Source organism: Chinchilla lanigera, unplaced genomic scaffold, assembly GCF_000276665.1.
Source record: "Chinchilla lanigera isolate Chin_1 unplaced genomic scaffold, ChiLan1.0 scaffold00066, whole genome shotgun sequence".
NCBI lineage: Eukaryota > Metazoa > Chordata > Mammalia > Rodentia > Chinchillidae > Chinchilla > Chinchilla lanigera.
The window spans coordinates 5,845,847-5,872,836 of NW_004955467.1; the positions used below are offsets into that span (position 1 = coordinate 5,845,847).

Sequence of the window (26,990 nt, forward strand, 5' to 3'; positions counted from 1 at the left end):
TGGATTATAAGTCAATAGAGTGTGGCACGTTTGAATGGTCAGGAGCGAGGGCTTGAAATCAGAGGCAGATGAAATGGAATCCTAATGCTCCCAGCGATGAGCCATTAACTGTTTGTGCCTCAGTTTCCTCAGATGTAACGCGGCAGTGTTTCCTACTCCATTAAGTTGTGTGAGGATTAAATGAGGTCGTATAAAAATACCCGGCATGGAGCAGGGGGTGTAGTTCAGTGGGAGGGCACATGCTTACTACGCTCACGGCTGCCAGGTTCAACTCCAACAATGCCTAAGAAAAAAATTTAATACACTCCCAGGCACAGAATGTTTAATAGAAGCCATTATTTTATGAACTTCAGATCATGAGTTTATTGTTTTTTTGCTTTTGTAAATAATAACTCTCTTTACCCTCAGACTATATATAGCCACTAAAATGCCATTGTAACCTCCACATTTCTCCATCCAGACTGGTATTTACCTACGTGCCATTTACAAACCATTTGGCTTTCAAGTAAAACTCTGTAGGGAGAATTATTATTATAGGCGGGTTTTTGAAGATTTCCTTTCATACTTTATCACACAGTGTGTTTCTGAGGCGAGCTGAGAAAACTCCAGGGAAACAAAGCAACCGTTCTGTGCTCACAAGGACTTTGCTGGAGTTTGTGGTGACTGACATTTCAATGACGGAGGGGCAGGGAAAGAAAAGAGGCGTATTCTCTGTATCACTCAAACTCCTTTAATGCCTCCATGGGAATCCAGATGCCATTTTGAGGGCCGCCTGGGTCAAAATGAGTACTTCTAGGGACACAGTGATGGGAGTGAGTCAGAGCTGAGGGTCTGATCTGCTGTGAATAAGCAAGAGATTCACGGACTAGTCTAAGTACTTTCTTAGCTAAGTCCAGCGTGAGAGTGAAGCATTACGGTAGACAATGCAAAGTGTTCTATCCCAACACCCTCTGCAGCACTTTTCCTCCTAGCCTGTCTTTATTTTAGGATCTGATAAAATTTACAAGGAAAAAATGGAGAAAGAGGAGAAAAAAGAGGCGAAGGAGGAAGAAGGGGAGGAGGAGAAAACAAAGGAGAGGAATATGGAAGAGAAGGAGGAGGAAGAGGAAGAGAAGAAGTGGTAAGGGGAGAGGAGGAAGGGAGGAAGGAAGAAAGGGAAAGAATACAAAGGGAAGGAAGGGAGCATGGGAAGAAAGGAGTGAAGGAGGAAAGAAAAGAGGGACTGAGAGGTGAGGAAAACACCCCGCTCCCAGTGTGGGTTTTGGCTACCATGGATCTATGGCCCCCACACACCAGCCCTTCCTCGGTGCCTGTCTCTTTGCACTGTAACTGTCAGCAACTCCCATCAGGAGTTGGGGGTCTGTCTTTTCACTTCCAGAACTGATCTTCTGACTTGCTGCAGCCAATAGAAAGAGGCAAAGCGACACTGTTCTGCTCCTGCCCTGGTCTGGGAAGGCTGCCAGGCTTGCAAGGGCTTGCCTACAGGGTCAGGACAGTCACAAGGCCTGGGTGCCCCATTGACAGAGGTTGACCCACCCCACTGACCTAAGCCCATCAAAGGCAGAGCCAGCCAACACTACCTCCCACGTGGATGTTAATTCCATGGACATCGGTTGTGTTATGCCCACTTTTGGGGGCGGTTTGCTAAGAAGCAACATACAGAAGCAGGTGTCTGGTAGTATTTCCTTATTTGTGTTATTCTTCCTGCCTGCAATCATGGTTTTGGAGGCTGAACAACGTCATAACCAGTCTCCCAACAAGAAAGCAATTGGAGAGAAGCACAGACGTTTTGTTTGTGAACTAGACAAACCCACATCTCTGAGGCTGGATTTTCTCTTACTTGTAGCTCAGTACCATCCTGACTAAAATGAGAGTGCTACTGAAAGCGATGCTGGATTAAAGCAGTGGGTGATGGCAGGTATACAGGGGCACGGGAAGGAGCCGGCAGGCTGACAGTGTAGAACCCAAGTGCATCCATTCTTTCACTCTTTCACTCAGTCATTTAAATATGCACTGAGTGCTGATCTCCAGACCTTTTTGAGGGGGAGCCGAGAGGATGGGGATCATACCCTACAGGCTCTCCGGGTTGGGAGGGATGTGAGGAGTAACGAAGTTCAGCTTTTCTCCAATAAGCCTATTTACGGCATCTCTGACAGTGTTCTTGTTACAGAGCAGCCCCTTTCTCTGACTGCAAGAAAATGATTTTTAGTCAAACCATAATCTGCCTTCTGACTGCATTCATCCGTGGCTGACAGCCTTACTTTCTAGTGCTTTCCAGATCATTCCTCTGAAGTATGCCTGAGAGAAGAGAGGCAACAGACAGCGGTTGGGATGATGGCGCTGGAGTATGAGGAAAATTTATGCAAGTCTGAATTTCCTTCAAAATCATGCTTTATCTTCAAAAACAGGAGAAATTAAACTGCTTTAATGCAGATATCATATTTATATTTCCTACCAAGAAATAACTTTGGTCCTTGAGGAGAAGACAGCACATTTATCTTGAGGCTTCTATACCTGCACTCCAAGAGAAATCATAAATGCTATTTTGTACAATAATAACCACTGTTATTTATTTAACACCAACAATATGCCAACCTTTGTGCAAGGTACTTAATTCTCATTTGCCATGCAACTTTCACTACAGCCTTACGTAGTATTATTTTCTCCATATTAAAGATGAAAAAAATTAAAGTTCAGAAAGTTTAAATTATGTTCTCCCTAAGGCCTCAAAACTGATAATGTGGAAAGGATATTTAAACTCAGTTATGATGATCTTCAAAGTTCATCTCTTACACTACAACTTGCCATTAATAAGCAATAGCCTCACATACACAGAGGCAAGCTTCTTATCTTCTCCAAATATCTTTGAGGGAAAAGGAAACTAAGATAAAATTGCATTCCCCTCTCCAAAGGGAATCATAAATTGGTGGACATTCATTACTTAAGAAAATGGAAGGAAGAGGCAGTGTCTTGGTGTTTTTCCTTTTTTAGGTCAGTACATCCCAGAAAATCTGGAGACTGCTTGAACACATCTATTGGAATCTCAGAGGGGCTGTTGAGCAAAACTCCAAATACGTGAAAAAATCTTAAGCAACCAGCCAGGTCAAAGAGGCAAGGTGAAGAAACGGGTATTATTCCCTAAGGTGAAAATGTTCTCCACGCCAGTTGCGCGGAGACCTTGGTATCTTATTTAACTAGAAGAGAATTTGCAAAACCAAGAGAGCCAGTATGGGGTTTCAAAGCCAATCTGAGAAAAATTTACAAGAAAGCCAGAAATTTAGTAAAAGGACATGTAGGATGAAGTGGACTAAGTTTAGTTTCACTGTTTCCAGCTATGGCAAGGAATATGCTAGACCCATGATACTCAGGTCTTGCTCAGGCACTAGAACCAACCTGGATGACTCATGAAAATACAAATTTCTAGGCTATATTCCTAGATTGTCTCAATCACTAGGCCTGAGAATTTGCATTTCTGACCTACTTATAGGAGACACTGATGCTCAGGCTGAGGGGCCACACTATGACAAACCATGATTCCTAAACTATTCTTGGAGCCAGAATGGAAGAAAGGATGAATGGGGCACCCTGGACCTAATGAATGGGCAGGGTACTGACAAGTGTCCATTGGCAAAGTCTCTACATCATCAGTCAGCAGTTACTTGAGGGCAGCTCATCAGAGTAACCCACTTTCATAACAAAGGCTCAGGGCACAAGTTAGACTTTAGAGTCAGATCTTATTGTAGTTGTAACTCTCAGATACTGACTCTGCCACTTGATAGTGGTGCAAATTTGAGAAAGCTCTTTATCACTCCATGCTTTCTTACTCTCACCTGCACCCAGATCACAGTACCTAAATCACAGAATTATGAGAATTAAAGCAAATACAGGTAAAGGAACTCCTGGCCCAAAGTTAATGTTTAACTGGGTGAACAGATCCACTCTCTTCTGACAGTTGTTGATTGCAGGTAAGCACACTGGAAAGGCGAGGACAGAGCCAACATGTGCATTCCTCCTTGCGTAAGGCAGACCCTATGGATGGTAGCTGCAGAATGCCAAGGTTGGGTAAGGAGACATCTAAGAAATTGAGAGAGTTATTTGACTCCTGCAAGACTGAGAGCCATCGAGCTCTTAACTCACGCCACTGGAAGGGGACAAGCAGAGCAAATTCTTCCACCAACACAAAGAATTCTGTAAAAGTTACAGCTTTTTATCATTTTGTTTCCAGTTCCATTTAAACTTCTCATCTTTGTGCCCCTAAACTCAGGGAAAGGAAAATGGCCAAAGACACATATGAAAAGTAACCTGTTGGGTCATACAAATGCCTGTCTACTGGTAGGTACCAGCCAAACTGGCTGATGGCTGTCAGCCCTGATCCTGTGTGATGTTATCTGTACACATTTGGGAAGAGATCCCAACAACTCAACCTTCTCAACCAGCCATAGGACACTGTATATTACAGACGTTATAGGATGATAGGCCTGTGAGCCTGGAATTGTGGATCCTCCTGAGTTTGATGACCTTCTATTTTATTCTTAATCTTTCATGGGCACCCATGTCCGAGTTTTCTTTGGAGAGGGTAATTATAATCAGAATTCTCTATAGGACAGTATTGGAAAGGCAAGTTAGTTACTGTCTGACCTAATTAGCTATGTAACTTTTAGAATTTATATTGGCCTCTTCAAAGAGAAAAAACTAAGTTATTTTAGACACCACGGTTCTAATGACACAATGGTACATGGGTCTGATGAGTAATTTTATCATATTAATTATTTCTGAAAGGATAAATTTTTATGCTCAGAAAAAATCACTCCAGCTTTTTCATGTTTTGATCTTTGCAACCAACTTTAAAGATCACACTGTGCCAGTTCCGTTTGCTCTGTGAGTCCTGCAATAGTCCCAGTCAAAAGCAATAACATTCGAACTTGACCACAGCCCCACTCTTTACAGTCTTGCAGTGTGTCCTATCTCCCTGGGTGATTACAGCCAGCTGGATGAATTAGCTTTCAGAATTTCCACAGTTTTAATATCATCACTTCGATAAGGCACCTGTGAGCAAGGAGGAGAGCTGAGCTCTTCCGAGTGAGAAACACCTGAATTAAAAATTCACCTCCTGTCACACACTACCTGCCTAAATCAATGTGCAAATGGTGGTTTGTGAACCGTGGAGGTATTTTTCTGGGGTCAGTAAGGAACAGAAAGCTTCAGTTTCCCAGCAGTTTATGTCTAGCTCTGTATTTGACAAAATATTCATGCTTGGTATACAGCTACGTTTCTAAGTAATATCAGCTGATATAATCTTTAAAGACGTGATGCTATTTTGGTGTATTCTTTGCATCCATATTCTTCACTGTCTAGATGTCTACCAACCTATAATTTAGGTTATAAAGCATGCTTTGATTAAATGTCTTAATTTTATATGACAGTGGTTCTCAAATTTTAGCATTCATCAGAATCACCTGGAGGCTAAATTAAAACACACATGCTGACCCCCAACCCCAGAGTTTCTGATTCAGTAAGTCTGGATCTGCATTTCTAACAAGGTTTTTTGTGTACCTGATGCTGCTGATGTGGTGGCCACACTAACGAGAACTACTGTCTGAGAGATGCTGACACTACATGTATTTTTTAAAGATAAGTTCTAGTGATTTCCCATGTGGTAATAAGGAGGAGGGTATACGAACTATTGTGAGTCCTTACTTTATTAATTTTTATTTCAAAGAAGAGTCTGTCATACAGAACTTTGTTAAAAGTCCCAGCTACTCCAGCTGGTCTCAAAGATGGGAAGGAGGCAGTGTACATACCTGGTCCCAGCACATCAGGTCATACTTGATTGCAGATATCACGGAGACCATATAATGGAAGAAATGGCCATACAAAAATATTATTCCCACTCTGGGTGTTTCCAACATGAGCACACTTTATACAAAAGGTGGTACAAATGTCACACTGTATAAAAGATGGGACCTGCAGAGATGAGGACAGATTTGTTCCATAGTCGGGTTCCTGGATGTGAGATAGGGACCTCCTCTCTCTAGTTCTCTTCATAGAGCCAAAAATGAGACCATACACCAGAGAGCACAGGAGGGGGATCTTAGTTCAAGGTGGACCCAGGAAAGAGCTATCTATTAATAACAAAGGGCAAACTCATTGACGGGAAGACTTTACCCTCCGAAGTCATGAACCAAATTCCTCATTCCAGCACTCCAGTCCTATCTCTAAAAGGAAATAGAACTGCAGGAAAGTAACAGCATTGTTTTTACTCTGAATAAGCCTATTTGTTTTTATGGGAATTTGTCTACTGAAGGTTCCAAAATGTGAATTTTCTACAAGATGTCTGTGTGTGTGTGTGTTTGTGTCTGTGTGTGCGTGTGTGTTTGTATGTGAGAAAGAGTGAGAAGAAGGAGGAAGGAAGGAAAGGAGTCAGAGAGGGAGGGAAGTGGATATCCTTAAAGTTTGAGCACTGCTATTCAAAGAAGACAGAGAATGCTGATCATTCAATCTATACACAAGGATCAAGTTAGATCTGTTTTCATGAACACATGAACTACAGCGAATGCAAACAGAGTTATAGTGAGAAGCTTGACAGATGTTTCTTGGAAGGAACCCACTCCAGTGCAGTGCAGCAGTGGAGTGAATAGTTTAAAGTTGGGACTTCTATTTTATCTAGATCCAATAGAGACTCCATTGACTAACTGTACAATCATTGCCAAGTTACCTAAATCCCTGCGCCTTGGTTTCTGCATCTATATAATTTATATACTGATAGTTCTTATCTCCTAGGGCTGCTATATTGAGTAAATGAGTTAATATATGGAAAGTGCTTATAAGAATGCCAACACATAGGAAATGTTACATAAGTGCCAGCCATTATTATTTATGTCCAAATGCGTGCTGTCCTGTTTCTTTTGTTCTATGCAAATTCCTCATGCTAATGCTATTTAGATTGGCTAACATCCAAAATTGAGACTTCTGCCATAATTATCTACATATGGCAGCAGGATCGTTCCAGAACTACCCTAATGACTTTGATTACGACCAATCACCTGTGCCTATTTACACAGCAGGATGATTGGCAGGGTTGTGGAAGGACTGGGTATTCCAATTATATTCTCATTGGGTATGAGCTGGTTTGAGCAAATATGCCACTCAGAATTATGCTAAAACAGATAATTTTCTGTACCTTTTCTACAACCTAACAGAGAAGCTAGAACAAAAAAAGAGTAGAAAAAGAAGAGCAACCCTTTATGGATTCAATAAAATGTTGTCCAAGCTTCTGCTATGTTTGGAGCGATGTGCTCAGAACGTGGCATTGTGATGCAGATTGAGAAGTGGGGAAAGCACTCCCACTCGTAAGGAAGTCACAGTACAGTGGGGAAAACAGAAGAGAAAATCAATGAATAGTGAACAGTGCACCAAGGATCACAGTAGACATTCCTATGCAACACACAGAAGTTGCCTAAAATTATACTGCCTAACATTTCAGAGACAAGAACGAACTGAAAGAAAAGTAGGAGCTGGCTCGAAGGTACTTACGGATGTTCTGAGCAATGTCATGTAGGCAAGCCCTGCAGTAAGGATGATACTGAAGATAGGGAATCAATATATTAATTTCTTAAAGTCTTTAAACACCAGGAAGTATGAAATGATAGGAAAGCTGGAATTATGTGAGAGGTTAATCTCAAATTCATAGTGTGTCTATGTATTCTGACCTATGTGGTGGCACATGTGTCATGTATTGTTCCTCCAGGAGAGGGAGAGAAACCAGGAAGGCATTAAACAACAATTGCGAATTAATTCTCTGTGCAAAGGGAATAGACTGGATGCACAGACTTTGCTACCATTGCTTTTGGTTATCTATAGGAAGGGACAAATGTCAATGAAATCTTCTGTGATGATAATATATGTTGTCTAGATGTCTAGAAAAAACATATGCAGTGCCTAGCTGTCTTGCAAATAGATATGGGAGTGTAAGGGGAAGGAGTATGATTGGGGTGGGAGTTGAGCAGTTAAATCACAGATCTACTCTTGTGGGGAAAAAGTTCAGTTCAGTGGTTCTCCAGAAGGGCTGAACAATATTATCACCTACAATGCCACAGAAATTACTTATTTTTGAATTTGAGACTCAGAAACTAGGATTTATAGTAGCCCTGGCAAAAAGATTTTTAAAAGCTCCCTCCATGATGCTAACATGGAGCCAGGGTTGAGAACCCTAAATGTAAACCTTTTCTACCTAAAGTTTGCTTGTAGACCAGCAGCAAATGCACAGGCTTGTTAGAAATGCCACATTTCAGGTCCACTCCAGACCTACTGGATCAGAATCTGCATTTTAACAACATCTTCAACCAATCCAGATATCCATGGCAGTTTGAGAAATGCTGATTACAGCTGTATATCAAAAATCAACCTTGCAAGCTTATCAAAGTTACAGATTCCTAATTCTGCTGATTGTGATACAGAAGGTATTGGATGGGAACTTTCAGAAGCATATTTTTAAAGTTATGATGAGTATGATATGCAACTACAGTTGCAAATCATTGTCGTATTCTGCAGTAAAGTTGAAGAGGGGTCCTGATGAAAGGATTTGGGTAAGACTGCTCTTGGGCAGAAGGTAGAGGGTGGGGAGAGGCACACGGCTGTTCTCATGGGAGCTCCACACAGGAGTTTTTGTGGAAAGCTGCACAGCCTCTGGTAGTAGGAGGGGGAAAACATAGAGGTCATAGGTAAACCTAAGGGTGCAATGGGGGCTGGGGATTTAGCTCAGCGGCACAGCACCTGCCTGGCAAGCATAAGGTCGTGAGTTCGATTCCTGGTACCAGAAAAAAAAAAAAAAGAAACCTAAGGGTGTAATGTTGTGGTTTGAATGTGTCCCCCAAATTTCATGAGTGGAAAGTCATATGTTGATGACATTTGAAAGGTGGAACTTTTGGTGGATAACAGGGTCACGAAGGCTATCAGAGGATTAATGGGTTTTCACAAGAGTGTCTTTCATAGAAAAGTGATGTCACTTGAGAGGTGTCTGCTCTATTTCGCCATGTGAAACCCTCCAACATACTATGACCCAGCCAGAAGGCCCTCATCAGATAACAAGCAAATTCCAGTACGGTGCTCCTGAACTTCCCAGGCTTCAGAATCATAAACCAAAATAAATCTCTTTACTTCATAAATTTCCTGGTCTAGGGTATTTTGTTAATGTGATAGAAAAAGAGATAGAAAGTCTATCCAAGATACAAGGTCTTATTTGTGCTATAAAATAACTCACAACTTCAGTGCAGTTTTTGAGAAAGTAACACTGATGGTATGTATGTGTGTGTGTGCGTGTGTGTGTGTGTGTGTGTGTGTGTGTGTGGTACAACAGGACATTGTTGTATGTGCTTGGACATCTTTCCATTCTTATCAGAGTCTCTCCAATTCAACAGACACTATGATTCACTTCTTACACTGGCCTGTAGCTTATAGTCACTAGAGAATTCCAGGCCCTTCTCAATAGTGAGAAGGAAAGTAGAGGAGGACAGCCAAACACACAGAGCCATGCTTGATAGTCCCAGGCCATAGGCATCTTCTTTTTTCCTTCCTCCATTAAGAGGGAGCTGAGAGCAATTTCTTGTCCATGCTGCCAGGGCATTGGGATACATAGGTTCCCTTTTTTTTTTTTTTTTTTTTGGTTTTTCTCCGGTACTGGGAACTGAACTCACGACCTTGCGCTTGCCAGGCAGGCGCTTTTGCCACTGAGCTAAATCCCCAGCTCCATATAGGTACAAATCCTCTGAATGATTTCCACTCTCATCAGAATTCAGAGGCCCTGAAGAGGACTCTTGCTCCATGTTCTCACTCTCTGCCTAGAGAGATTCTTGTCGATGGACACTCTTGGTGCTTCGCACAAGGTCAAATGCATACAGTAAAACGAATGAGTGAATGAATGAGTAAAACTATGTTAGTACTCTTGCGATTAATCATTTCATTCAAAGGACAAAGACAGGAGCCCCACAATTCCCTGTTTTAGGAGCAGTAACTGAGTCTGGCTTTGATCTCCTTAGAAGATGCTTGATATTTTAATTTCTCTTTTGGCATAAAACCACTTATTCAGTGAAAGTGTACAATTTCCTACCTAGCTTGTGAACAGCACCTCAGCCCTCATGTGCAGGAGAAAAAAACCAAGTGTAAGAGCCTTATGTGCTGGGGTGCGGCCTCAGAGCCCAGGGCGCCGCCCCTGCTTTCAAGCCTTGCAGCTTCGAGCAAGAGTGTTCCTGAGTGGCCTCAGGGGGACTGGACCGGGACTGCTTGACAGGAGGCCCCTGGGACTACCATCCAGCCCTCCTTTCCCTCTGCTTCCAATTACCAAGGGAGTGAGTGGATTGAGAACATATTTAGAAAATGTGTTCATTGTTGCTTTTAAAAATCTCCTCTGTAATTAGGTACTACGGGGGTAGTCAACCACAAAAAGCCACAACCAGTGCTGTCAAGTTCCACAAAACAAAAGAGAAACCAATTAATCAAAACAAAGAAGAGGCTGGCTGTGCCTCAGCACCTGCCTTAGCCACTCCACGCCCACTCCCACCCTGATGACAGCCTTGAAAATCAGGCAAACCCACTGGCTGGAGTATTTCCAGGCCCTCTGTGGATATGGAGTCAATGAGTCTTTGACCTCTCTCCCACAATTTTATCTCATCAATAACAGAGCCCGCAATTTTGTTGTGCCATTAAAACTTCCAGAATGAGCCCCTGAACCTGAGAAGTACAAAGGAATGAAATAAATCAATAAAACAAATAGGTCCCCAGCACTTTTTGCAGTGTAGTGGCTCTTAAGCAGTATTTGCAGCAGTGTGAGGAGATGATCAGACTCCATCCTATTCCCTCATGGCTCCTGCACTTCCTCGTGGCAAATCTTAGTCTTGGGAGCAATTATTCCTTAACAAATTGAGTGATTCTAGTGATCTACATTCACTGGAGAGGGTTTAACTAAAGTAATGTGAAGTTATAGTAGGGTGCTTTATGAAGACTTTGAGGCAGACTCTTGTAACAGAATAACCACCACAAGAGTGGTCTTCAGAGGTTTTAATTTTGGGGATCCCAAACTACATGGGGGTGAGTTTTCTTTCAACTTTCTTTCCCCAGGAGGGAGTGGCTTCAGGGTACCCAGGTCAAAAGATGAGAGGCCATGAGCTTCAGGAGTTTCCAGGAGAAACATCACAGTCCTTTCCACAGTCTGCAACAACCAGCACTCCAGCTCTGTGTCCAACCTTGATTTAAACTGAACTTCAGGGAGCACCTGCCTGTACCTTCTGCATCTTCTGGTCAGTGTTACTGCTTGCTCCCTTGCTGAGACCTGCCCCGTTGTCTCACGGAGCCCAGAGTTTCCATCCAGAAGTGACATGCCCCAGAATGTTCACTAGTTGATCTGTTTCTCCTTTGCACAGATGAATATCCATTTCTTTGCACTTTTGAAGTCGAGCTGGCCAATATGGCTTGTTTATGTTCATGAGATAAGAATGGAAACTGAGGAGACACTGTCTACGGTCTCCTTCCCCAGCCTCATTAATGAGAAGGACAGCATGTCAACCAGGCAATGTGACTTAGTGCTTAAAATACCTCTTAGGAAGTAGAGAAAGAGATATGGCTCCAGAAGCAAAGCAAACAAGACCTATGTAGGTTCACTGGCATATGAAACAGCCTGGAATCAAATAGGTAAAGTAGCTCATTATTGAACAGTTAGTTTGCCAAAAGAACAGGAAAGCTGCTACTCTTAAGGACCTCAAACAATCCCTGCTACTCTGACCCTCCAGCGGAAGTTGGCGAGCTGAGAAATCTGTAGAGGGAAGGCAGTCCTCCAACTCCCATTTGCTAGATGACCAAAGGAGAGAATGGAAAATGGGAAACCTCGCAGAGAGCAGATAGGAGCTGCAGCAAACAGTGAACAAGGAAGCCCTTCCAGAAAGCAGAACTGCAGTCTAATCAAGAAAACATTCCTCACTCACTCAATTACGTGCACTCTACACTGCTCAACGAGACTCTAAAGATAGCAAAGTCCAGTACTGGGCGATGGCCACCTCATCCTGAATGGAAGTGTGTTGCGGGTTTCCTGTGCCCACTCTGCTACACGCGTGTGGAGGGAAACATGTTTTCCTTTTGTGTGGAGATTTGTAGCTTACAGATTTACAAAGGTATTAAGAAGGATACCCTGTGAACCTGATGTAGAGATCACTGTGTATCGCTCAGTGATTATGGGCCCTAAAAGCAAAGCCATCACTAGTGAGCACTTGGGATTTCTTTGCTTGGAGAAAGTGTGAGTACATTCTGTGTGCAGGAAAGACAGGAAACTGAATTTGTGACTCTAATGTTACTAGAGTTTATGACTGTATCCTATTTTCCTTTTTTTCTGGAGGACTGGAGAAGTCATTCTCCTTTGGACACTGTGTTCCATCATCTTCATTGTGTTCAATCTGGCACAAAAATTGCTTTAGCCACTGATGTGTGTGCATGTGAGTGGGCATGACATGTAACGTCAGGATGGAGGCCTTCAGAAACCCATGTCCACTTCTCTTCTTCCTCTGCTGCGTTCTAGTGTGGCTATAGGGTGGTGGAATTTCTTCATTGTTGGTCTTGATTTCTGCAGCACCAAATAGAGACCATTTGCTTTAGAGGATTTTCTAAGCCAGGCATGGTAGCACATGCCTATAATTCCAGCACTCTGGGAAGCTGAGGCAGGAGGATCACAAGTTCAAGTCCAGCCTGTGCAATTAATTTGTGACACAGTCATAGAAACACCCTATCTCAAAAAGAAAAAAATAAAGCTGGTGATGAACTGTCCAAACCTACAGGAAAAGTTGTGTGGAAAAAAAAACTTTCACTAGTGTTAAGCACAAAATTATTTATTGTGAGCCCAACACAGCATATTATTTTAGTGACCTTGTTGACCATGGAACTCTATTACATACAACTGGGTTTAAGAAGACTTATTATGCACTCTCCCCTAAAAGTTATGAAAACTCTTTATATACTTAAGTATTTAAGTGCCAAACACATGGGCAAGTGTTGGGTTTTGTAACAAGAGTTAGATATAGAGGTCCCCAGGTAAGACTTAGTCTCTTTGCCCTAAACAATTGCCCTAAATCTAACCAAAGAGCTAACAGCTGCACTGGAAAGAACTGATATATATGCAAATAATTAAGTATGATTATAGGTAACAAATACTCTAAAAACTGGTATGCCAGAAACAGTCAGTGTTTTGGGACTAAATGTAAATGAAAAGCAAGACTTACATACAGTAATAAAGTACAAGTAGCATTTAAAGTAAGTGACAATGTGGGAAATCAAATATTTTGGGCCTCATACTGGTAGGTATAGAAAAAGTGCCCATCCATTACAAGGTAAGGCACACAAGCAAGGCTATCCATACAAAGTTTTCACTGAGTGGAAAGATAATCAGAATGATTAGGAAAGTGGGGAGTTACACGCCTAAGTAATAGAAGAAATATAAGAATTGGGGGCTACTCTAGGATTTTGAGCAGAAGTATGATTTGATTTGCTGAAAATTACATTAAAGGAAGACAGACTTGGCAATGAACTGTGGGAAGAGGAAGAGCAGTATGGGTAAAGGTACAGCTGTTAAATTGGAAATGACATGACAAAAGTTTATGCTGAGAAAGCGGACAGATGTGAAAGAATCCCAGGGAATCAATAGAACAGGGTAGGGGTAGGAATCTGTGGCAAAGTGAGCAAAGAAGTCAGAGCTCAGAGAGATGGACTTTTGATATCTGTCTTAATCATGAGATGGTGATGTCCTAGTAAAACTAATACACTTTAAAGATAAAAATCAAAAATCTCTCAAGGCTTTAAGCAAAAAAGATCAAATAGCTTACAAGATCAGAAGAATTAAAGTGTCATCAGATTTTTTTGAAAAATCATGCAAAGTAAGACAACAATAGAGCAGCGTTTAAAAAGAAACTCAAGAAAAGAAAGCTTGAACCTACAATTTTATAACCAGGCAGACTTTCTTTCAAATGGCACGTATACACAGCAAAATTCAAGATAGGACTTAGGGAGCTATGAATTAATAAGCCCTTCTTGAGCAATCTATTGGAAAATGAACTTCATCCAACCAAGAGATGACCGGACAAAATTCAAAGGAAAAACAGAGGGAGTGAGCAATAAATGCATATATGGAAACACATGTTTCTATAGAAAATCCATTACTATTTTCTATCATGTTAATGAATCTCAAGGAAAATCATATGATTATTCTCCTAATGCTGAAAAAGCTTGTAACAGGATTCAACACCTATTTCTGATTAAGAACAATAAAAACCTTAAGAAAGTAAGAATAAGGAACACTTTCTTGACATGAATCAATCTACATCTACATATTTATGTATCTTATTGCCTGTCTATCTAGCTGGCTATGTATTATTTCTTTCTACCTACCTTAGTCCTAAAGACAGTCTATGAACATTGTTACTAACATCAGAAATAAAGGAAGTATGTCCTTTATCTCTCCAGCTCAACACTGTACTAGTGACAATAAGCCAACATAATCAGACAAAAGAAATCAATTAGAAATATGGAAATAAAACTGCTTCTATGTGCATATAATATGACAGTATACTGGAAATAGTAATGATAAAAATAACTCCAACAATGAAAGAAATAACTAAAGTAGCAGGACATACAAGTAATATACAGAAACTGATAGCACCTACATACTCGAACAACCAGTTAAAGGACATAATGATAGAAAAACCCCATCTATACAAAGACAGTCAAATACTTACAAAATAAACCTAATAATATACTAGCCTGCCCAGGAAAAACATTTTTGTCTTTACTATAGTGGTATCTTATTCCATAATTTGAATGTAAATCATAGATTAGGTACTGGTATTTCATTGATGTTAACATTCTGATTTAGATAATCACCCTGTGGTTATAAAAGGAATATCCTTGATTGGAGGAGATACACACTTCAGGCTTTAGGAGTTTAGGAACATAATATTTGCGACTTACTGTCAAATATTTAAGAAAGAAAGTTACATTTATTTATTTGTTTAGTTTTGTTTTTGCAGTGCTTGGGATCAAAACCAGGGCCTTGTGCATGCAAGGCAAGACCTCTACCATTAAGCCACATCCCCAGCCCTACATAAATTTAGAAAAATACATGTATATCTAATCAATGTATATATTTGTGTGTGCATCTATAGATAAAGAGATAGAAAGGTAAAGAGAAAATGATAAATCAGATGTGGTAAGATGTTAAAATTTGAAGGGAATGCAGGAATCATTTGCACTGCTTTTACAAGTTTCATATTTCTGAAATTATTTCCAAATAAAAAGTTCTAAAAATAAAAAGCCAGTATAAAGAAAGTAAACTGTGGGGCTAGTCCTGGCTATATGGATGATGGTATAGCAGAATGGATTATTAAGCAGTCATGGGGAGAATACTGAGTTAGATCTATATGTGCAAATACAGGCTCTGCCCTTATAAATGGATTAATGCCACTGCTGTGGCAGTGGGGTCTTTATGAAGGATGACTGCTTCCTCCACGCATGTGCATGCTCCCTCATCACGTAAATGATGCCCTCTGCCACATCGAGGATACAGCATGTTGTCCTCACCAGTACCCCCTCTGTCTCTTGCTGGCTTCCAGAACCATGAACTAAATACATTTCTATTGTTTATAAATCACCTATTTGATGGAAGTCTGTTATTAGTGAAAAAGGGATGAGGACAAAGAAGATGTGAGAAAGGGAAATTCAAGCCGAGACCTGGGGGCTGGGGATTTAGCTCAGCGGCAAAAAGCGCCTGCCTGGCAAGCGCAAGGTCGTGAGTTCGGTTCCCGGTACCGGAGAAAAACCAAAAAAAAAAAAAAAAAAAAAAAAAAACAAGCCGAGACCTGAACAAGACTGTACTGGTCCAATAGTGATTAATGGAGAAGACTGTTATAGAAGAAGGAGGAGCCTTGCAAAGGCCCTAAGGGGATTAGGATATAAAGGAAGTCAGTGCTGGCTGGAGTACAGTTAGCAAGAAAAAGACTGGCACAGTTAGCAGGGGGTGGATGGTGCAGGTCATTGAGTGTTTTGGTCGTGAGTGAGGTTGCCAGTTGAGTAACAGAAGAATGGAGAAAGAGTGTGCTCACACTGCCTTCTGAGAGTTTTGAACTCAGCCAGTAATTTTCTGATGGGCAAGCTTATTCCACAGTTCTTAAATCTTAATATTTAAGATTCTGGATCCCACAGAGAACCTCTGAGGTTTTGCAAAATAGGGAGTCAGAACAGATCTGAGGTTAGGCACCACAGATAAACTGGATTAAGTCAGGTTAAATCACTTGTTCAGCAGAGGACAGGATGTGGGAGGCAAGAATGGACTCTCAACATAGCCAACCTTTGCAAGTTGTCTGGATGGAAAGCAATGAGGCACAGACTGGGAGGCTAGCCATAAAAGGGACAGTGATGTATATGTTCGAGGGAGGGAAATGGAACGGCAATGGCCTCGGATGTGGGTGGTGAGGAAACAAAGATGTTAAGAATAGTACATAGTCTGTAAGGTTCTGCTGGAACAACTACGTGGCTGCGGAGTTAGCACCACTCAGGGGAGAGCAGGCTGGGGTTAGAAAGCCAGCCACAGTTAGGACCTTCACCTCACCAAGAGGCATACAGGAGTATGCAACCACAAACTCGGCTCTACCTTGGTAAAGGTAGCGTTATCTTAAAGGAGGCTTCCTCAAGTCTAAAAATGTCTCAAAGGTTAAGAAAAGACTAATATGACATAATTTGGGCAGAACAATAGTCTGAAGGGAGATACCTAAAAGCCTCTCAGTACTCTCCTTTTCCACGAAGGAGGGGCAGTGGGGGCTCCTTATTCTGCTCATTTGATTCATCACCACTATTCCTGCCCAAGGTTGCCAAAGACCACACCTGCCTTGGCCCTAGCCACACGGGGCCTTCTCTGTGGATTCTGGCTTAGATTTCATCACCCCACTGCTGTCCAGCTGTCCACATTTTTGGCTTCCCCTTGTCTCATTCTAGGACCCCATGTCTTCATCTGCACCAGCATAGGCTTCTGCTTAATCTGCCCCACTCTGGTCTGGACATAGCTAGTGTCCGCGCCATGGGCTGCACATTAAAGTTGAATGGATTCAGGCCTCTGCGTTCAATTGCTCATAGTAAAATCCCAGAAAATCATTACGTCCCCTCCCAGAATTACTCACCCGGGGCAAAAGCAAAAATGATTCACTGGGAAAAGAGATACAGAGAACAAGAATCTGACATTCATCCTATTCAAGGAATAAATACTTTATAAGCTCTGGCCCCTCTGAAGCCAGGCTGTGCATTTATGAATTGCTGCTAGAAAGGCTTTCAGCTATGAGATATGAACAATGTGCTGTTAACCTTGGAAAAAAAAATTACCTCTCCCCAACACTGTCCTCATATCAAAAGGGTCTTCCCACTGATACTCCGGAGTAAAGGCAAACAGGCCACTCTTAGAATGCATAAGGTGCTCAAATCCAAAAGATGCCTCTGAAGGAAAAACACCTTGATTTATTGTGTGCAGTAGTTCTTTGTTGAGGGGTTATTTTATCCTGAGCCTTCCCCAGAATATCAGGTAACAAGGGGTCTGATTAATCCTCAGTGCTCTGGGTTGGATGAGGAAACTGGGGCCTGACAATGAAGCTATCCACAACACAGGCCTCCGCTGAGTCTCTGGAGCACTGTGTCCACGAGCTCACTCTGCACTTCAGCTCTGCAATCTGAGTCACCCCACAGTTCATGCAAGGGGGCCACACTGGGCGAGAGGAATGGAGGCCAGAGACTCAATCCTCAGATTTCTACAGCTGTCTCTTGAATGAGCCACATGCAGAAGTCTGCTTTTTATGTGTTTATTTTGCTTCTTAGTTTTGTTCTCAAAAAAAAAAAAAGAAAGAAAGAAAAAAGAAGATGTGAATAAAAACCACACATATTAATGGGGTTCTGTGAGATGTCCTGACATGTGTTTATTTTGTATAATGCTCAAATTAGGGTAAACCTGTCTCTTAAAGCATTTGTCATTTCTTGTTGTTGAAAACGTGAAATCTCCTCTTCCAGCTCACTCTCTGAAACATGCACCATGTTACAGTTATCTACGATCACCCTACCGTACAGTAACATGCCAGGGCCTCTTCCACCCAGCTGCATGGGAACACCCAGTGATCAACCTCTCCCCACCGGTCACTTCTCCCTCCTTTCCCCAGCTGATGGTAGAATTTTTAACTCAACCTATATTTCATTATTGGGAGGATTAGGAACTCTGCCTCCAACTCACCTTCCAAAATCCATTTCCTTTGGCCTTTCTATAGGTGTTCTGTGCTCTTGTCACTTTTCTGTTGTCCCCTCCTATCGTGCTAGTGTTTCTATAGCTATGCCTTTGTTCAGAAGGCTCCCACAGCTGAAATGTCTGTCTTATCCCACTGTTGGTTTATCCTATTCTCCCTGCCCTGCAAAGTGTGTTTCAATTCCTGTCTCTTGAGAGAGTCCATTTAAGATGCTCTCATTCAATAGCTAAGATTTCTTAAACTCCCCCTGCTCATCTTAGGTTCTGTTTCATGGCATTTCCCATTTACTTGACAGGATTTAACTTCGAGGGCAGATGCTGTCTTTCTCATCGTTAGTCAACTAATATTTGAATTTCATGGAGAGGGACAAATGCCCATGATTGTGCTGACACTTTTGGCTCCCCATGTAGGACAAGGCACTGGAGTCCTGAGAGGCCTTTTTATATTATCCCTTCCAGTTCAGGGATTCCTTGTCAAGTTATTTTCCTCCTCAGTTATGAGACAACTTGGCTTCAATGTGCAAGGAATAGCAAATTAATGTCAGAAATGGAAATGACCTTGAAGACCACTGAGGGGGTCTTACAAAAAAAAATTATACCGGGGCTTCTCAAATTTTAATGTGTATGTGAATTACCCAGAGTTATTTTGAAATCCTGATTTTGCCTCAGTCGGTCAAGGTGTGGCCTGAGAGCCTGCATTTCTAGCTAGATTCTGAACGGTGCTCTTACTGCTGACTCTAGCGTTATTCTACAGCACTCAGAAGCAGAGCAGCAGAAACAGCTGCCTGGTTTGACTGCTTAGTGTTCTGCTGTATGAGTTTCTCCTACAGCCTCCATGGTGGTCTTAAGAGGTAGCGGGGGAATGACTTTAACTTTACTTAATGTCATAGAGGTAAAGGTCACACAGCAAGTGGTGGAGCCAGGAGCTGAGCATGTCTGATCCCAAGAGTTTCTTCTTTTTGCTATTTTGTCCTCCTATGATCATCTATTGAGGGAAGTTTGTTTACTATTTGGAGAGGAGTAAGATGGGAGCTGAGACCTAGGTAGGAAGGGCTGGGATTTCTTTATTCTACCCTGGTAATCTTCATAAAAGCAGTGTCACATAAAAGCACAGTCATGGTCCCCATCATGATGTCTTGAGAACACTGGTCTTATGCTCTACTTCTAGGCCACCCAGAAATCCTGGCAGCTACTGATGGAGCAGTCATCTACTTCTGGCCAAAGGCCACAAGCTAGCACAAAGATACTAGTCCTACTAACTTCCTGGGATTTGACTCAGCCCCATAGCTTAGCTGTTCAGACTTGTGAGGCTCTTGACAGTGAGCACAAAGGGGAATAAATGCCAAGGGCTGGCTCCTGGAAAGGGGAGATTCTCAATTTGGGTGAGCAGTCAGTGCCAAGACCAGTGCCAGGAAAAGAGACTGTCCTGGCCACCAACCTGCTCCTGGGGGCAACTTCAGGCCAGAGTCATGACAACAGAAAGCTCAGATCAGGCACTAGTATGGAATTGGAAAACAAGAAAAGTAGTCACCCAGAGATGCTAGACCTCTGCCAGGGTAACCCAGACTCTGGGAAAACAGAACCTGATCTTCAGTCTTTGTCCAAAAGAGAATTTAAAACCAGCACCAAGATTCAGGATGTAACAGGTTTTACATCAGTCTGACCCAACCTCTCCACCTGTTAGAAAGCAGAGTTTGGTTAGTGGATTCTGAGCATAAGGAATGCATCCATAAATTGCAGGCACAAAAAGTTTTTCCTCTTGTCCCTTAGGAAATCTAGCTGTATCCAAGTCACTACTCCTCTTTTGAAGGGAACACGTATTTAGCCTACGGAGAACAGTTGAAACTCTCTAAAACAAAAAGACTACCAGTGCATTGTGCCCATCTCTCTGCTCCTTATATCAGCCCAGAAGACTGATTTGGTGGAATGGTCTGGCACCTGCATGGGCCAGTGGCAGCAGGCCGACAGACAAACATTAAACAGGACATGTATGATTTCAGATTCAGCACAGGACTTGGAGAATGGGAATTTTCCCCTGCAAAACCATTTATCAAGATTGTGTGATTTGGGTGACAGCTTACTTATTATTTGTAGACACAGGTTAATGTGTCATTTCAATCCAAGTACTTTTTCAGAATGAGGTAACCCAAAGAGGGACAATGCCAGTCAGTACCAAGACCAGTGCCAGGAAAAGAGATTGTACTGGCCACAAGTTAGCTTGGTTAGTTTGCAGTATGATTAGCTTATAGCCTGACTTTGCAATGCCATGCATGTTGCTTCAAATGGGGTACCTGACAACAAACTGGGTGATGCCAACTGTGAGGTGGACTTGTGCGTGGCTTGGAAAGTGGGTCCAGGACACTATAATCCTCTCATCAACCTGTCTGGTCTAATTGCTGCTGAAACTAGGTGGGAGCAGAGTCCTGAGCCTAACAGAGAAAAGTCATAGCATCCATTCTGGTTTCTGTAGGGTGATGCATGTTCTTACTGACAGGACCCACAAGGCAAATGGAGTTTTGTAGAACAGTTTTCTTTAAGCAAAATGGTTGAGTTTGCAAAGAGGAGTGTCCAACTGAGACACTCTCAGCATTACTGCACTGGGTTATATTTTGTCTTATTTCTTTTCATTTTGCTTGAATGGCAGTTATGCTGAGAGATGGATTCACTGGATGAAGGTAGAATTCACCATTCTTCCATGATTGCTTCTGATGCAATCAGTTTTTCTAGTTACCCACAGTGTGAAGTTGATTCAGTTATGACAAAATACAGAATCGTGCTGATGTCACACATTTCCCTAAGGGTAAGACTTAGGGACAGCCTGGTATGCTGGCCAGGATCACATAAAATACCACTGAATGAGGCTGTACACACCCAGATAAGGATGAGCACCCCATATTCAGATGTTAAAAATCAACCAACAGGCAAGGCCTACGGAAAGGAGCTGTCCCATGTACCCAGATCAAAACCTCCAGTAGATGGCTTAGAGCTCTGTGTTTTTTTTGTTGTTGTTGTTTTTGTTTTTGTTTTTTTTTTGGTTTTTTTGGTTTTTCTCCGGTACCGGGAACCAAACTCACGACGTTGCGCTTGCCAGGCAGGCACTTTGCCGCTGAGCTGAATCCCCAGCCCGGGCTTAGAGCTCTGGTACCCTCAGCTATAATCTCACCAGTCCTATCCCCGCCCCCACTCTACCCCCACTTCTCTCCCCAATCCTGCCCTCATGGAGAAGTACAGAAAAGAATACTCCCAGGCGTACTGGCTTCACGGAGGCCACTTTTAGGCAAGCCATACCTGAACCTCTCTCTTGCTGTATCTCTCTGGCTGTCCTGTTGCCATGGAGACTGGACGCCATCTGAGCTCTGTGCTTTCCTTGGAGTTCAGCCTTCAAATACCTTAGCATATTTCATCCTACTCACTCCCCTGGCTCCCCAGACTGTGCACATGTCTAATCTGGATTGCTTTAGTTAAATAGTACAGGGGTCACTTTGCCACACTCCACTAATGGTCTGAGAGTTCTTGCTTAAATCCTTATGTGGGGGTGGTAGCCTGTGGTTCCATGGAGGCCTATGCTTCCACATCTTGCCTTCCTTTCTAGAAAAGAAAAGCTGATTTCAAGCCTTGTGTGAGGCAAGCACAGTGCCAAGACAAACTGGCTGGTGAGAGAGGTTCAGAGGGGCAGGTGGGTCAGCCCAGCAGGTGGGGTGGGAGACGCTGTGGGAGGTCAGCAGCACATCCTGATTATGCGGGAAGCACTGGGTGGAACACTCACAGTGCACTGGAAACAAGAAAGGCAGCAACATGAAGAAGTTAATGGAGGTTTCTGAGCACAGCTCTGATTCACTCCTCTGCTGCATTCAGCCACTCACTCCTCAGTCATCCCTCATCCCTCATCATGCCTCAAAGCTAAAGCACCTCAGAAATCTTATACATCCTCCCACTAGAACTGACCAATGTGCTCCATCTTATCCCTGCTAGACTACTTACCCAGAATCATCACTGGCTAAAATCTGTGCATTTGCCTGACCATCAAAACCAATTCCTGGCTTCATTCCTTTCTCAGCAAGTCAGAGGTAAAGCAGGTGGCACCGGCGTGGCCTGATGGAATTCCCAGTAGAACTCCCTAAGCTCTGCTGCTGCTTCTGCTCAGATCTGCAGGTTTGAGCGGCCATGGTGCCAACTCCTTTGTTGAGATTCCTAAAATGAACATCACTTCCCCTGCTTTGATCTCATCACCTGCTGAAATACACTCCTCCCTTTCTCAACATTCACTCTCCTTTCAGTCTGCACCAGACCTCATGAAGAGGTTTGGCCATATCTTCTGCCTAAAGATTATCTTTCACCTAATCTTCAGAGACTGCCATTTAGATAGAAAGAAAGGATCCAGCCAGGATCCTTCTGCAGGATCTGGGAAGGTCTTCATGAAGCAGTAGCTTCTTCCATTCTCACCTCGTCTCCAAGTCTCAGGTGACCTCCCAATACCATCTAGGGCCTTGAAGCTCTTCTGCCCTGCTTCACACACACTTAAGACCTCCTTCTCATTTCCTCAGACAGGAAAGCTTCTGCCTCATCTTTTCCTATGGCTTCTCCCTGGGAGGCAGACTCTGATCATCACCTTATCTATGATGGCTAGCCTGGCCTACCATGAGTAGCTTTTGCAACAGCGCTCTCAGTATTCTTACTTAAATTTTTATCCTTGCATTTATTGTCAAGAATTTATTCTGTTTTCTTCCCCCAAGGAAATGTGAACTCCATAAGGATGAATTCTATTTTGTTTACTTTTTGATATTCCTTGGCACATAACAAGCCTCATTAAATATTTGTCAAGCATAAAAAGTTCTACAGTTTAGAGTGTTTGGTGTTTCAGGCTGAACTGCCCACAAGAGGCAGGAATGAACGCGGGAAAGCACGCAGCTGAGAAGTCTTGGTTAAGAGTTGCTGTGTTCTGTTTGAAAAATCCAGATCTGTAGCTCCAGTCCATGTGTTGCAGGTGTGAAAAAAATAGTCTCTAAAATGGCTCCCAGTGATCTTCAGCTCTGGACATTCTTGTCCCTGAACAGATAACCTCTCCCTGAAAAGGACTGACTTGTGTAACTCTAAGACTTTATGAAAATGTTACTGTGTAACCAATACACTTGGTCACGAAAGATATTGTGGCTTCTACCTTTCTCTTTCTTAGCTCACCCACGCTGAGCATACCCAGCCACCATACTGTACCATTCAATGGAGAGACTATCACATGGAGGGGTGAGGCTTCCTGCCAACAGTCAGTGCCGCATGAGTACACCATCTTGGAAGCAGATCCTCCAGCCCCAGTCCAGCCATCAGATGATGCAGCTCAGCCTGACTTCATGATTGCAAACCCACAAGAGACCCCAACTCAGAAATGCCTGAATCCCCAACTCATGGAGAGTATGTGAGATAAGTGTTTATTATTGTTTTAAAATGCTAAGTTTTATAGTAATCTGTTTCACAGGTATAGGTAACTGTCATGAGATGGATGACACATGGGCTGGCAAGCTCAGGTTCATCTTTCTCAATGGTTCACTGTGTAGCCCATTCCCCCCTGGTCCCAATTTGACTCTGCAACTCTTAGCAGCAACAAATGCCACCTGTATCCTCAATAAACTTTATTTAGACACAAATAGACACAACAGAAAATACATACACAGATACAGATTATTTTTTCTCTATAGGATGAACAAACATCACATATGGAATTTAAAAAGTAGGTGTGGAATGTAAAAAAATATTGTAAAGTTCCTTGTTCACTCACACTTGAAACAAACACATATTTTGGAGGAAGACGGGGATACACTATCCCAACAACAGGATTCACATTTGGTGTATAAGAGCACACAGGTTTTGGGAAGGTAATCAAAGGAGTTAGGGATCCAGTTACTCTTGATGTGACAGAATGCTCACAACACTAGTAGGACTCTGTTTAAACAAAAGACAGAATCGAGGAGGATTCCATACCCCCTGCACAGATGCTCTGCAAGCTGTCAGCTAGGTCATAAAGCAGCTTGCAGAATGCTAGATTAGCCTTCATCTTGTGGCTTGAAGGTCTGTACAACCTCTACTTTTGTGTCCACATCAGAGTTTTACAGAGACACACTTAGGACACTAAACGCTCCACATGCACGCTGGTTTGGAAACCCACAGGATAGAACATTGACGTCAGGTTATAAAACGTGGCTTTCAAATAGGAAGGGAATAGCCAAGAGGCAAGCACACACTTTATAAATGCTGCCACATCCATTGGTAGTGTTTTTCACCATGCTGTATGTGGTCCCCTTCCATGGGCAGCCACCAGTATCTGTGTCCTGCTCCCTGCCATGGGTGGAGCAGGATGGATGTCTCTTGGAAGTCTATCACTCTCTAAAGTTACACATGTGATGTCCTGGTCACTCCTGTCAGAAGCTATGCATCTCCCAGGACAAGCTGCATGGAACCTCCCCACTTATTTCTGTCCCAGTCAAGCCTCTGGCCGCCACACCATCTTCACATTTCAGACTGGGGTTCCCTAGACAACCTCTGTATTTTAGTAAAAAATGGTTTCCACTGTACCCTTCGTGTGTCCTCTTCCTAATGTGACAAATCCAGATGAGATGAAGTTATGGAGATCTGGTCCTCCACTTCGGTAAGCATCCTTCCCATAATGCCCTGTAAGAAGATGGGGCAGAATTACCTGACGCATCCATGACACCAACACAGAAGACAATTGCAGCTCCATCTCAGTACAAGTTGATGGTGTGCTATGTTCAAACCAGCGGCTAAGTCAGAAGGTAGACATGGCCACGGAGTAAAGGTAATATATCATGTATATTACTGAGAATATATTTCTCACTATATACATATACACACATATATGTATATGTATATATTACTGTGCAACAAAGAATAACATTATGTTAAAAATGGGGGAGTGCAACACATGGCTTGATTGTGGCATTTCTGACTAGGCACAAAGCACATCAGAACAGTACTTTATAGATGTTCCTCAACTTACAATGGAGTTACATCCTGATAATCCCATGGCAAGTTGAAACATCGTAAGTCAAAATGCATTTAATGAACACGATAACAGCAACACAGCACACTGTAGAGTGTCAGTTGTTTTCCTTTCTGATTGCATGGTTGATTTGTTGCTGTGGCTTGCTGCCACTATTCTACATAGAGCAAGAGCATGATGCTACAGATTGCTCCTCCAGGAACAGACTAACATTCAAATTATGGTTGCTGCTGAATGTGTGCTCCTTTCAAACTATAGAAAAAGCAAAACAAAATTGAACACTGAATCACTGTAAGTCACGACCTTCATACTTGTCCTGTCCTCTTCCTTCTTCCCCACCTCTCCTTTCTCTTGTTTTGCACATTTGCTTTCTTTCTTTCCACACAAGCAGGAGTGGGCCTGAGGGAGTCTGTTCTATGTGTGTGTGTGTTCACAAATCATATACAACCTATGGGACCGCAGGTTTATGACTTAAAAGAACTACTACAACCACTAGCCCTAACAAGTAGAATGATGGTTATAAAACACTAGGAAAATATTTCTCTGCTTTCCTTTTCTTATTTTCTGCAATAGGACCATATCTCTCATCAGCTAGAGACAGACATCTACCTTTAGGGCTGAGTTAAAACCAAAGGCCGAGGGCAGGTTAAGGACTGCAGGGAAAGAAATTCAAAGAAGTTAATATTCCACTTCTGACATTCAAAGTAACACTTTACAATACACTTGAATACAGCCATTGTGAGGAAAGAAAGGACTCTAAATGCCATCCTAAAGTCTGTACTGCAAAAATAGAGAAAGTCACATTCTTTTCACATTGTCACACACACACATTAAAATTGTACTTATAATTACAATATGTGGGAAACTACTTAAGATATAAAGTTAAAAAGTGGATAGAAGGTGCTATATTAAATTAAATATGATAACACAGCTATTAAAATTTAAGCCAGTGCATTAAACCGCTCCCCAACACTGAAAAGATTGAAAGAAAATGCACAAAGACACTGACAGCTGCCCTAGGATGGTTGGAATATGCGTGTTAATTTATTTCTCCTTTTAACTCTTTTATAGTTTCCAACTTTTCTTCTATAATGAATACAAAACTTTCTCATATAAATAGGTAAAATAAACATTTAACAGTAAGTCCATGGTAAAGGGAAATACAAACCAAATCATCTTTTCCTAGCAGGACACAGTCCAGATCCACAGAGTTCAATCTCAGGTACACACTGGAATCATATGAGAGAGTATTTTTAAACATAGATGCTCAGATCAGTTCCTGAGATTCTAATGCAGAGTCCAGACCTAGGCAGGGATATTCTGGAAAAGCTCTGCTCTTGTATCAGTACAATGAGAACTACTGTCTTAGTACAAGTGTAGAAAAAAGTAAACGAGTTCAAGTGAGATCAGTGAGCACTTGTTGGGATTTATATTCAGGGCTCCATGTTCTTCCTCTGGAGGGTTGTTATCAAGTGCCTTCATTCTTACTCCACATCTCAAACCTTAGCATGCATCCAAGTAGCCTGGAGAGCTTACAAGAGATCACTAGGGCCCACTCCCAGAGTTCCAGATTCAGTAGATATGGGATAGATCTCATGAGTTCCCATTATCTACACCCAGGTGTGGTTGTGCACACCTGTAATGCCAGCACCCGGGAGGCTGAGGCAGGAGGATTGCTGAGAG

General features: G+C 42.4%; 1 protein-coding gene across 1 annotated transcript in view; it reads right to left on the reverse strand.

Annotated features, from left to right (window-relative positions):
- The window catches only part of Shisa6 (shisa family member 6), a gene marked incomplete at its 5' end in the record, with an annotated part of 297,390 nt that overhangs the window by 144,326 nt on the left and 126,074 nt on the right, over positions 1 to 26,990 (reverse strand). Inside the window, one exon of the mRNA XM_005399742.2 lies at positions 24,863 to 24,958. Within this exon, the coding sequence (XP_005399799.1) occupies positions 24,863 to 24,958 (96 nt within the window). The remainder of the gene's footprint in view (positions 1 to 24,862; positions 24,959 to 26,990) is intronic.